We start from the raw sequence: 13,343 nt of genomic DNA on the forward strand, positions 1-13,343 counted from the left end.
TCTCGCAACCTGCACGAGCTTGTCCTAGAAACCTAACTGGGGGCGACTGGAGATGCAGAAAGGACAAAAGATAGAAGACAAACATGCAGGAAGCTGGGGTTAGGTGTGCTGGGTGCTTGGATGGAGATGCAACAACAGCCTCGTTGCTTCTTTTTTACTTTGCTTCTTTTCTCCATTCTTTAAAACCTTACTTCTTTTCTATTCTTTAAAGTCTCGGTCCTTAGACTCGCACTGTCCCATGTTTCCTCTAATCTCTAGCATTAACTCCTAAAGTGTTGGTCCTTAGACTTGTGGACACACAACAGCAGCTGCCAGCAACATCAGCAGTAGCAGTCAGCAGCGTCATCAGTGGCAGCCAACCTCACAAACAGACAACCATGTTCTCCTTCAGCGAGTCTTTTATATACAGTGGCAAACAAGGAGGTGGAGCAACAGTTCTCAGGGAGGGTTGTGACACTGTAACATGAGAAACCTGCCATTGCTACTCTCCGAACATAAACATCTTATGAAAAGCAGCCATGCTACATTTTGCCCTCGCTCCCTTCTGTGGCTGGGGTCATACCAACTCAGCCTGCAGATTATTGAGCACAGCTGTGCTTATGTCACATTCTTATTGGCGTCTCATAATCCACTCCCCACATGTAGAGATGAAATGTTGAGAGAACTGAACTGTTTTAAAACAAAGGTGATAGTAGTGTCTTGGAACTGAATGGGTACTGTGCAGATTACTACAATATTGAGATTTCTCTGGGGGAGACAGATGCTAGATGCCCAGAACTGATGCCACATAGGCCAGGAAAGCAAAAAGAAAAATTGTCCCATAGCAGTTTGTGTACTGCTGGTTGTTCATCAAACTGAAAAATACTGTAGCAAAGGGAGCCTAGAAACTAACTCCACTATACATATTTCTGCAAAGCAGTTCTTATACAAGTTTAATTTCCAAGACTATAACTACTAGGACATGCTGTATAAATCAAGAGTTTGATTGCATTTTTCTTGGGTGTTTCCCAGGAGGTGCTCTTGGAGTTGAATGGACAAAAGAAACTATCATCTCCAATTGCTGTTTCTTTCTTTTATGTTCAGCGAGGACACTACTGATTTAAGAAGACTCATACAGAGAAAAACTGGGAAGATCCTAGTAACAGGAGGCATTTTGCTAGAAATACTGTACCAATGCTGGCTTCTTAGTTGTGACAAATGTATCTTGCAACAATGCAAGATGCAAAAAATGGGGAACAGTGAGAAATGACCAGCAATCTTTGCAACACTTTGTAAATCTAAAACTATTCTAGTAAAATGGTTATTTTAAGGTGGATGGTGGTGACTCATCCCTGTGATCCTAGCTATCCAGGAGGCAGAGGTCAGGAAGATTTTGGTTCAAAGCCAGCCCAGGGCAAATAGTTCCTGAAACCCTATCTCTTAAGCACCCAACACAAAAAAAGGACTGGCAGAGTGGGTCAAATGGTAGAGCATCTGCCTAGCAAGCATAATGTACTGAGTTCAAAACTCAATACCATCAAAAACAAACAAACAAATGAACAAAAAAACCCAGGTTATTTAAAAAAGTTTATGTTTAGAGATACACAGAAACTTCAAATTCAGACAACTGTTCTTCCATTTGTGTTAGTATCAGTACATTTAAACTAAGGTTGAATTGCTAAACTAGAGATTTTCATGTTAATAATGGTTAAGCTGGGCATGGTGGCACATGCCTATAATCCTAGCACTTGGGAGGCTGAGACAGGAGAATGGTGGATTCAAGACCAGCCAGGGCTACACAGTGGGACCCTGTCTCAATAAAAAACAAAATAACAACAACAAAAAGGTTAAATATTAGCAAGTTCATGAGGTTCAAAGCATAGATGGGCCAAAGTTAATGGACTGCATTACAAAGATGAAAATAAAGGTACTTTTTTATTGCTGTTGTCATTGTGCTATCAGTAGAACCCAGGGCCTTGAGATAAATGTACTTTTCATTCTCAGAAATAAATCAGTTTTAGTCTACTGTACATGCACTCCTTTTCCTTGGAAAATTCTCTGTGTGGTCATTTTATTTCTGATTTTAGCTTGAGGTTAGTAAAGGAAGGTGTCACAAAATACTTATTATTAGAAAAGGAGAAAGGGTTGGAGAGGGTTGAAAACCACTTAACTAAACAAAATATTAATAAGCAGAAGAGAAAGATTATAGTACAGTTTATCTGTGAGGCTTCTACCAAATTCCTATGGAGAAGGAACGAATTACAAGGAGAGCACACTGGATCTGTAACCTTCCTTAATGACAGTCTATTCTTTCTCCATAAGCAGGTATTCAACAAAGCTCTTTGATGAGTGAACTAACCTCAGAGTACAAATAGGTTGTGAAAAACGATGCAAGAAGGAAAATTTGGGGTCGTTTAAGGCCTATGAAACCTTCTACATGTTCAGTTCTGAAAAACTCATTAAGTGGAGAAATCTGACAGCAGCAAAAAAAAGGAAAAAAAAAAGGAAAAGCAGTTGGTAGGTTCACCATAAGAAATCACTCACCTGTGCACAAATCTGGTGCATGACATGACCAAACTCATGGAAGTAAGTCCGCACCTCGTCGTGTCTGAGAAGAGAGGGCCGCCCTGCTGCTGGCTGTGAGAAGTTCACCACAAGGGCCGCCACAGACAGCATCCGGCTGCCATCAGGGAGAAGACAGCCAGGCTGTAGACCAAAGCAGGCGGCATGATTGTATTTTCCCTCCCTGGGAACACACAGGGATGACAGATGAAAACATTTCTTTAGCAATGACATTGGTGTGGTCGGTCTCAGTTCATCAAGCCATATTTCACTCCAGAAGACATTTTAAACATTTAATTCACTCTTCAGAAAGCAAGTTATATTGCTAAAATGTAAAAAGAAAAACTAAGCAAACAATGACTCCACTAGGGTGAGTGGGGTGCTTGGGTGAGTTATCTCCAAGGTTTCATTTGTGGAAAAACTTCAACATAACAAGAAAGAACACCACATCTAAGGTACAATGAATTTCTCTGTCTCTCTCTCTTTTGTGTGTGTGTGTGTTAGGGATGGAGCTGTGGTTTTCATGTGTGCTGGGCAAGAGCTCTACCACTCAGCTACATCCCTAGCCTAGTCCAATTGGTTTTACTAAGCCTCTGTTTTTCTTCTTTAGATACAGTCACAAATCATTACATAGTATTGAAGCAAATTTAAAAGATAGTTTGACTGACTAGGTAGTTTTTTCTCCTTCAAGTTAGAATTGATAAAAAAATAAATAAACTTCAGATAAGAACATTTTTCCTTACATTCAAGTAGGGAAGAATCAATACTCACAATTAAATGGGTTTTCTTTTTCTTTTTTTAAATTAAAATAGATGGGTCTTTTAGGGACAGAATGCTTTTAGTCAGCCTGGGAAAAAGCATAAATCATACCATGACATCATCTATTCTTGGACAACGTGGTATCAGTGATGGGCTCTATGAAAGCTATTCATCACTAGACCACAGTCTAGGATTACATTTCCTGGTTCGTCTTCTTTTTTTCTTCAGAATACTAATAGTACATGCAGATTTGGGCTAGATTTTTTTTTTCTTTCCTTTTTTTGGTGGTATTGGGGTTTGAACTCAGGGTCTCATACTTGTGAAGCAAATGCTCTAAATCTGAGCCACGCCCCTAGCCCTGGCCAGATTTTTTTGGTTTAATATTTTTTTATTTGCATTTTTTTCTGTATTATCTTTCCTTGGTGACTTGTATTACTTTTTTTTCTTTGTCTGCTAATGCCATTCACATAAAAAAAGGATCTTTTTCCAGCCTCCAGTTAGATGTATAAAACCAGGAAGAGAACTGTCTTTACTACAGCAAGTTGGCAGAGAATATGCAGATCACAACTTGTCCAAGCCCATCAGAGAGCTGATGTTGAAAGGCAATCAACCAACTCACAGCCTAGACAGGGCTTCCAAGAAGAGAGAGGAAGGAAGGAAGGAAGGAAGGAAGCCTTTTTTTTTTTTTTTTTTTCAAGTTAAAACCTGGGGCAGACACTGAAGACTAGTAAGAAGAGATTTCAGCAAATTGCTGAAGGCTGGTGGTGGGCTACCCAAAATAGGGAACCATTAGAGCTGTGGACAAGGAAAAGTTTGAATCCTTTTGCAGGGTTGTCTTCTCAGGCCTCACTGATGTGCATGATAAAGGGGACAAGGTGAGAGCCTGAAAAGGCGGGAGGTGGGGGGGAGCAGCTGCTGTGTGGGGTGTGAGAAGCACTGCTTAGATGCTTTTTACTTGGCTCCTATGAAAGGCTTAACCTTTCCCTGGAAGGTCAAGAAACCTTACTGTTCTTAGAGCACTGGTGAAAACCCAATGCCCTTTGGGGAAGGGAACAGAAAAACAGCCTCTAGCCCTGGAGGAATGATAGAAATGCATCACAGGCCCAGACCTACAGATGAGGGTAAGGGAACATCACTGCTAAGTCCCATTCCTACGACCCAAGGACACAGAGCCCACTCTGCGTTGAAGACTGGCGCTCAATCCCCTAGCCAGGCTGACAAACATCCAGTAACGAATTACTGGTTCACTGCAGGGAGAGAGTGAGAGCTGTGATGAGAAGACCTGCTCTGAGACACAGCACAAAGGAAACTTGGTTTAGTCAAAGGTGGAACAAACCCTGCGAGAAACTCTTGCAAATCAGTTCCTACCTTAAGCCCAAGACAGAGGAATCTGAAACTTGTAGCATATTGAGGTAACCATGGCTGCAACAGATCTCAAACTCAGTTCACTACAATCACATTAAAAGCCTAGCAGATGTAAATGTGTGGCCATTTGTAGGCATAAAGCTGTTTAACTCAGTCTTTACTGTCCTGAACTAATCTCTGGCTTGCAAAACACTTGTAAGGCATACAAAGATGGAAGGCAATAAAACAGTACACTGTCAAGAAGCAAAGCAAATAAGACAACCACATTCCAATGTGACAAAGATGCTGGAGCTATCACAGTATTTAAAATAACCAAAACTGATATGCTAAAAGGTCTGGAGGAAAAAGTGGATGCTATGCTTGGTCAGCTGGATAATTTTGGTAGAGTTGGAAACTATAAGAAAGAATCAAGTGAAGATGCTAGTGCTGGGTGCACTACAGCTCACACCTGTAATCCTAACTACTCAGGAGGCAGAGATCAGGAGAATCGCAGTTCAAAGCCAGCCCAGGCAAATAGTTCATGAGACCCTACCTTGAAAAACTCTTCACAGAAATAGGGCTGGTGGAGTGGCTCAAGGTGAAGGCACTGAGTTCAAGCCCCAGTACCAAAAAAAAAAAAAAAAAAAAAAGTGAAAATGCTAAAAACAAAGAACATAGTAACAGTAAGCACCTTAGACAAGTTTAATAAGCAGACTGGACACAGCCAAGGAAAGAATGATTAACTCAAAGGATTATAGAAATGACCCTCTTGTGGCTAGGGATGTAGCTTAGTAGAGTACCGTGTAGTATGCATAAGGCCCTGGGTTTGATCCCTAGCCTGCATTAAAAAAAATAAAATTACCCTCTTGAAAACACAAAATGTAAAAAAAGGATGAAAAAAACCCAAAGAGAACAGAATATTAAGAGCTATATGGCAATGTCACATGATCTACCATATGCTAGAGAATATCAGAAGAATAGAGAGAGAGCAGGAAAGAAGAAACATTTGAGGAAATAATCCCCAAGAGTTTTCCAAAATTAATGATATCAAACCACAAGTCCAAGAAGCTCAAAGTAAATGAAGGAAATAAATATAAATACAAAACAAACAAAAAAAGTATCCCATTTGATACAATGTAACGCACTGTGCAGTAAGCTGTTGAATATCAGGGGAGCATGGCGATAGAGGATGAGTAAGTAACAGAGGGCAGGGGGATTAATTTGGTAAAAGCACAATACATACAGACCTGAAGTACCAAGATGAACCTTCCTTGGACTATCAATATACACTTAATTTTAAAAAATGAAGGGCAGGAGGGAAAAAATAAAACTTTTCTTGGGGTGGGTACCAGTGGGAAGAGGATGGGCACAAGGAAAGGGGGAATGAGGGTGAATATGGTGGATGTGTTTTGTATCCATATATGAAAATAGAAGAATGAACCTGTTAAAATTGTTCTAAGAAGCGGGGAGGGAAGAAGAGGAAGAATGATGAAGGGGTAAGATATATTTTAAACACATATGTAAATATCACAATGTACCCCCTTATAAAACTATTATATGCTAATAAAATCACAAAAAAAAAGAAGAAAAAGTATTCCATTTGCCTAAGTATATCGATGCTGCTAAAAGTGAGATGAAGAAAGGCTCTTATGGTGGAGGTGACCCTAAACAATATATGAGGAAAGCATATTCAGAAATATCACAATGAATCCCCCTGCACATCTAATGTATGCTAATAAAATGCTTTGAGAAAACAAAAAGAAACTCTTAGAAATCACTGTTGTGTTTAGAAAACACATTTTCTAATCAAAGCATTGTTGTCTTTTTCACTTGCTTTAAAGATGATCTACCTTTCCATCTTTCCCTAAACTGGAGGGTAAAAACCGGAGTTTTCCTTATATTTTCTGTCTGTAGCTCTATGTGTTTAGCTGCTTGATACATTTTGTACATTGTCTATTATCTTCAAAAAAGAAAAGAAAGGCTTTTGAAATCAACCAGAAGAACACATTACATACAAAGGGCCAAAAGTGAGAATTACAGCACACTTCTCATCTATTCAAGTCAAAAGACTCCTTTAAAATCAGTGAGATCCTTAAAGGGCTGAAAGAAAACACATGTAAACCCAGCATTTCACGTATAGAAAAAATATCTTCCAAAAAATAGAGGAAGGAAGGAAGAGAGGGACAAAGAAAGAAAGAAACTCTCAGACAAACAACAACTTAGAGAATACACTGTTGATAGATCTGAATTCTGAGGCATTTTAAAGAAAGTTCTTCAGACAGAGAGGATGATACCAGATCCAAACTTGGACCTACAGAGAAAGAAATAGTACTGAAAATGAATGAAGATAAATGTAAAGTATACTTAATTTAATTGCTCTGAATAACTGACTACTTGAAACAATAACATTAATGTGCACTGATTATAGTTTACATCAAAGTATTACGCAGGCCAACGGCTGCACAAATGGTGAGAGGGAGAAATTGGGAATATATTGCTAACTTCCGTCTGTTACAGGCAAAGTAGTATAATAGTATTTGAAAGTGGGCCTTGATTAATTAAAGATGTATACTGTAAACTCATGAGCAGCCATTAACAAAAATTTTAAGAGAAATATAACTTATAAGCCAATAGTAGAGATGAAATTGAATAATAAAAATAATCCTCAACTAACCAAGAGAAGGCAGAAAAGAGAAGAAAAGGTACAGAGGGAACAAATCGAAAACAGTTGATAAGATGATAGATTGTTATACTATGACATCAATAATTACATTAAATGTAAGTAGTCTGAGTATGTAATCTAAGTATAATTGGTATGAGCATCTCAATTAAAAGAGATTATCATGGTGGATTAAAAAAAGCAAATTCATCCAGGCATGGTGGTTCATACCTATCATCCTAGCTACTCAAGAGGATGAGCTGGGAGAATCCTAAGGTCGAGGCCAACATGAGCAACTTAGCCAGAAACTGCCTCACACAAAAGAAAATAAAACTCTGTATGTTACCGATAAGAAACTGAACAAAAACACACAGATAAAACAATGGGAAAAGGTACATCCCAGAGATGTTATTCAAAAGGAAGCTGAATGGCTATAGGAATAGCAGACAGAGTCAACATTAGAACAAGGAGTTTTATCCAAATAAGGGGCAATGATAAAGGGGTCAAATTCTGAGAAGCTATAACAATCCTAAAAACAGAACTTTAAAACACATGAAGCAAAAATTTCTCTATTTCTGGAAGAGAAATAGATATGCAATTAAAAAGACTTCAGTTTTTTCTCAGAATTTGATGGAACAGGCAGCCAGAAAAATCAGGATACAGATCTGAACATTATTGATCAACACTATCTAATTGACACTGATAGAATCCTTCACCCACCAATACCAAAATAAATACAAGACATGCACTGAGACTGATTATATGCTGGCTATAAAATAAATCATAGGAATTTAGAAGAATAGAAATAATCAAAGTGTAAATACATTCCAACCATTATAAAACTCACCTAGAAACCATAGAAAAGCTATTCAGGAAAATTGCTAAATCTTGGAACTTACAACATACTCTAGGTGTTAATCCGTGGGCCAAAGAGAAAACACAAAGGAGAACAGAACATATTTTTTGGAATGAAAATGAAAGTAGAACACATGGAAATATATGGCATGTCACTTAAGTACTGTTATAGATAACTTTATTGCTAATGTTCAATGGATCACGGCTGAGCTAGGAGTAAGCCAGGACAGGAGCAGGGAGGCAGACAGCAGGGGGACCCCAGAAACTGCACAGCCAGCTCAGTCTCCAGGAGCCCAGTGGGCCCATCAGTGTTCCTAGAAAGACTTCCTGCAGGGAGTTGGAAGTATATAAACAAGTAAATACATTTCAAAATCTTAATTAAATGGGGGAAAACTAGCTATAGAAATCTGGAAACTCCTTATTTGATTACTTCTTATGTGTTGGTATATTATGAAACCCTGTGTATGCCTGGCATGAGGGTAAAACAGGTGTGACTGCACTGGAGAGACAAAAGCTAAGCAATTTTTTCCTGAAACTCTTTGGAGAACTTTAAATTTTTTGGTGTAAAATCAAAAACTTTCAAAATCAGTGCTATTTTGATGGGTTTTAAACTTTCCTTTAAAAAAATACACGTGATTTATTTAATTCAGAAGTTGTCCATAGTCTGAGATTAATACCTTTTATTATCAGTGAGCAAATTTACTGCTCACTCAGTCAAGTAGGTCTGGCTGTCTTAGTTTGCTTTTGCCGCCACAGGGCACCTCGTCCAGGTGATTTTTTGCCATAATAACTTAAGGGAAAGGTAATTTGCCAGAACGAAGAGACACCCTAGAGAATGGGAGACAATCTTGCCAGTTATTCACTGAACAAGGGACTAACACCCAGAATACAGAGAGCTCAAAAAATTAAACACCAAAGGAACAAGTAATCCAATTAACAGGCAAATGAAATGGGCAGTTCTCCAAAGTATAAGTAACCACTAAATACATGAAGAAATGCTAGACTCCCTTAACCGTAAAGGAATGCAAATCAAAACAACATGGAGATTCTCCTTCACCTCAGTCAGAATGGCTTTCATTAAGAAAACAACAAATTGCAAGGATGAAGGGGGAAAAGCAACCCTTTTACGCTGTCAGTGGGCATGTAAATTAGTACAGACACTATGGAAATCAGTACGGAGGCTCCTCAAAAACTAAACATAGAACTGCCATATGATCCAGCAATTCCATTCCTGGGCATATATGTGAAGGAATGTAAGTCAGCATACCATAGAGATAGATGCTTGCACATCCATGTTTATTGCAGCACTATTCACAACAAATTATGGAATTAGCCCATGTGTCCATCAACTGATGAATGGATAAAGAAAACATGGGATATATACACAATGGAGTATTATTCAGCCATAAAGAATGAAATTATGTCATCTGTAGAAAAATGGGTGAAACTGGAGATCAGGTTAAATGAAATAAGCCAGACTCAGAAAGAGAAATACTGCATGTTCTCTCATATATGTGGAAGCTAGGTCTAAAGAAAAAAAAGTATGTGAATATAAAAGGGGGATTATTTGGAGGTGGGGCAGCAGGTGGTGGGGAAAATTGAGGGTGAATGGGGGAGAACAGGATGGAAGTACATTGTATGCATGTCTAAAAAGGTCATAATGAAACCTGTTTAAAAACTGGAAGAGAGATAAAAAGGGGAAGAGGGATAAGAAAGAATAATAGAGAAGAAGAATATGTTCAAACTATGCTACATGTGTGTAGGGAAATATCACAACCAATCTCCCCCATTGTACAATTAGTGTGTGCTAATAAAAATTTGGAAAAAATAGACCTAGCTACATTTGACATGGTTTTATTTTATGTCATATCATAAGTGATGTTATGTATAACACAGACGCTAAAAGATACCTCTGTCCATGAACTGGATGACATAGTTACCCAATTTTCTTCTCTGTACCCATAGGCAGTGGAGTTACTGAACTATGGGTACCATAATTTCCTTTGGTCTATTTAGTAAAACAGATTAGTAAAATTTCAACAGGTTAGTTTTGTTTTAGAAAGTAGCCTAGGGAGAAAGAGATCCAAATCCTTTTGTGTCTGATGAAACATTTTGGAGTACCACACGCTCACAGGGATGTTTTAAATAATTCTTGTCAGTGAAGGATGGCAGGGAGATTTGCAGATAGTTTTTAATGTACAAATGACCCTGTGAGGGGATTATCATTCTCACTTAGAGAGGAATGAACAGTCTCAAGGAAACTATATCAGGGCTGGAGGTGTGACTGAAGTGGTAGAGGGCCTGCCTAGCAAGTGTCAAGCCCTGCGCTCAAGCCCAGGACCACCAAAGAAAAAAAAAGAAAGAAATTAAAAAGAGGCTGTATCATTAATGCCAGTGTTCAAACTCAAGTTAGATAGACTGCAAAGATTTTGCCATTCCCACCATAGTGTGCTGACTCTCAGCAAGACTGAGGGGAGTGGCAGATGATCTGAAAAAGAAACATTTTGAGGATCAACTTCAAATGAAGTAAATGTAGTCCCTGGTAATGACAATGGCAATTGCTAGTGTTTATTAAGCACTTGCTATGTGCCGGGCAGTATTCTAAATGCTTGCATGTAATTAACCAATTTAATTTTTATAATAATCTAAAAACAGGTGCTACTAGTATTCCCATTTCATAGGATCTAAAATGTAGGTAAGGAAACTGAGGCACAGAAAAATTGCGTGCCTTTCCCAGTAAGTGATGAAGACAGACATTCTGGCTTCAGAGCCCACATTTTTTAACATTTCTATTAGGAACCATACATGGGAAACATGGGAAGGAAAGAGTCTTAAACCAAGTAGTGGTGCAATCCCTAGGGTCACCTCTACCAGTGCAGTCCTCCGTACCTTGGGTAGAGGTCCAGGTAGAACTGTCCCAACACTTCTCCTGTAGCTTTATCCTTCACAGTGTAAAGTGTAACACTTTTATTCCAAACATGGGCATCTGTTACTTGCTCAAATGAAAGTCCCAGCAACTCCTGGTAGATACTGAGCAAGCCTTGGGTGACCACCTCAATTGGGAAGTACTCTTTGAGAAACTCTTGGTCTATGGAGTATTTGAGCTGCTCCGTCTGCGTCATGTAGTAATGGAGGTCCCAAGCATTGATCTTCCCATCGTATTCAAAACCTCTCTCTTCACATTCCTTTTTCTTCAATTTCAAAATAAACTCTCGTTCTGCCTCACCCAGGGGTTTCAATTTCTGGCTTAGATCATCTGTGAGGGAAGTGGGAAGAGTTACTGATGCTCTTGGGAACAAGCATAGTCATGCATCCTGCTGGTATTCAAATGCTACACAGAAGTTAGAGGAAAGAGAGAAGGAGAGAGGAGGAAAGCAAGCTCTATCAGGGGAGCAGGGCTTTCCCTCCAGCATGATTTATATTATGACGCCTTTGCCTTTCTCTTTTAGCACCATCGAAACGTGGCCATGATTTCCTGATAGCATCACTTCACCTCAAAGAACTCTGACTCAAGGGTATTATAATTTAGGCTGGGCGTGCTGGTACATGTCTATAATCCCAGCCCTGGGGAGAAAGACGATCTCAAGTTTGAGGTACTTAATGAGACACTGTCTCAAAAAAAAAGAAGATTAAAATTCAGGGAACACACACTAGTAGAACTAAGATCATGGTACCTGATTGTTCTTCAATGAGGTTAAGTTCTCAAGAAAGCCAGGGGGAAACAAGTCAGACAATGACCTTCAGCCAATATCATCTGATAGCCATGGGTTTAGTTTCTTACTACCCCATTCTGGTGAAGAAAGACGATTTAGATATAGCAGTTCTAGATATCAGCTGGAGAAATTTCTGACTGTTTTTTATTTGGTTAAACAAATATGCTCTTATATGTTTATTTTTCACAATTTGTTACATATATTTTGATTTTGGGGAAGACAGGCTGTCACTATATCGCCTAGGCTGGCTTTGAACTTGCAGTCCTCCTGCCTTAGCCTTACTCCTTTCTGAAGTCTTAATGTTTAGTACACTGTCTAATACTAGGTAATGATTTTATAAATGCCTCATAAAATGTATAAGTGAGCCAGGCATGGTGGCACACACCTGTATTCCCAGAACTTGGGAGTCTGAAACAGGAAGACTGTGAGTTCAAGGCTAGCATGCGCTACATAGTGATATACTTTCTCAAAAAATGCATAAATATATTATATAATAATAAATTTCACTCACAAGTCATATATGAATTTTATATATGACTAATAAATCATGGTACGGCCTTAAGGAAATAGTGAAGTAAATTCACTATTAATTAACTTTTCCAATTTACTTATGTTAATAAAATAATATCAAATCAATAGATCAAATACTTTGACAAGTTGTTGAAAGTGAATAAAGTATGAAAGGGATTAGTAAAGAAAGTAAAAAAAATATATATATACTTTAGCCAACTCCAATTAGAGATGATTACAACGAAAATTAGTATTTTTACCATGGGTAAATTATTCAACCATCTTTTGCTAAGAACCAAAATGACTGTTGGAATAGTGACACCCAGACTGAGAGGGGGATGGGCAAGAGCCCCAGAGCACCAGCAACGCAATACCACGGACACAAGAACCATGGCCTTTGAAAGACTACGAAAAACCATGTAAAATGAGTGCAAATAGAGACATTAGACAGTTTTGATGCGCATTATCTTACAGTGCCTGCATATAGTAACAAGAGATTTCTGGAGGACAAGGTGTTGATTTTTTGTTAATGTATGTCTGGTTTTCATTTACATCATCTATTTCAGCTTATATCATACAAATTCCTAAGTAGCCATTCTGTAACTATCAGATACCTAGTGGCAGGTAAATAAAGGAAATAGGCTAAAACCCTCTGTTAGGACCCTAGATGTCATATGAGGAATTAGTGTAAAAATCCCAAACAAAGGTCAGGTATGGTGGCTCATTCTTATAATCCCAGTACCAGGAAGACTATGAAGCCAGCCTGGGCTTCATAGTGAGACCCTGTATGAAAACAAATAAACAAAACAAAGAAACAAAAAAACCCAAACTAGAATGAATTGAGGACTACAGCAGTAATTTAAATGGTAACCAGACAGACTATCTATCACAATAGGTGGCCAATAAATTGCACTTGAATGAATGAAAAAATAGGATGTTCTCAAAGGCAACAGTTGATTCCG

At 38.5% G+C, this 13,343-nt stretch overlaps 1 protein-coding gene across 5 annotated transcripts in view; it reads right to left on the reverse strand.

Annotated features, from left to right (window-relative positions):
• Nln (neurolysin) overlaps positions 1-13,343 on the reverse strand; it is a 103,395-nt gene that overhangs the window by 22,311 nt on the left and 67,741 nt on the right. For all 5 annotated transcript variants that reach the window (XM_020165924.2, XM_074077385.1, XM_074077386.1 and 2 more), the window contains 2 exons: positions 11,048-11,414; positions 2,524-2,725 (listed from right to left, as the gene is read on the reverse strand). In XM_020165924.2, coding sequence (XP_020021513.1) covers positions 2,524-2,725; positions 11,048-11,414 — 569 coding nt within the window. The remainder of the gene's footprint in view (positions 1-2,523; positions 2,726-11,047; positions 11,415-13,343) is intronic.

The sequence above is a fragment of the Castor canadensis genome, chromosome 6 (genome assembly GCF_047511655.1).
Source record: "Castor canadensis chromosome 6, mCasCan1.hap1v2, whole genome shotgun sequence".
In the NCBI taxonomy this organism is placed as follows: domain Eukaryota; kingdom Metazoa; phylum Chordata; class Mammalia; order Rodentia; family Castoridae; genus Castor; species Castor canadensis.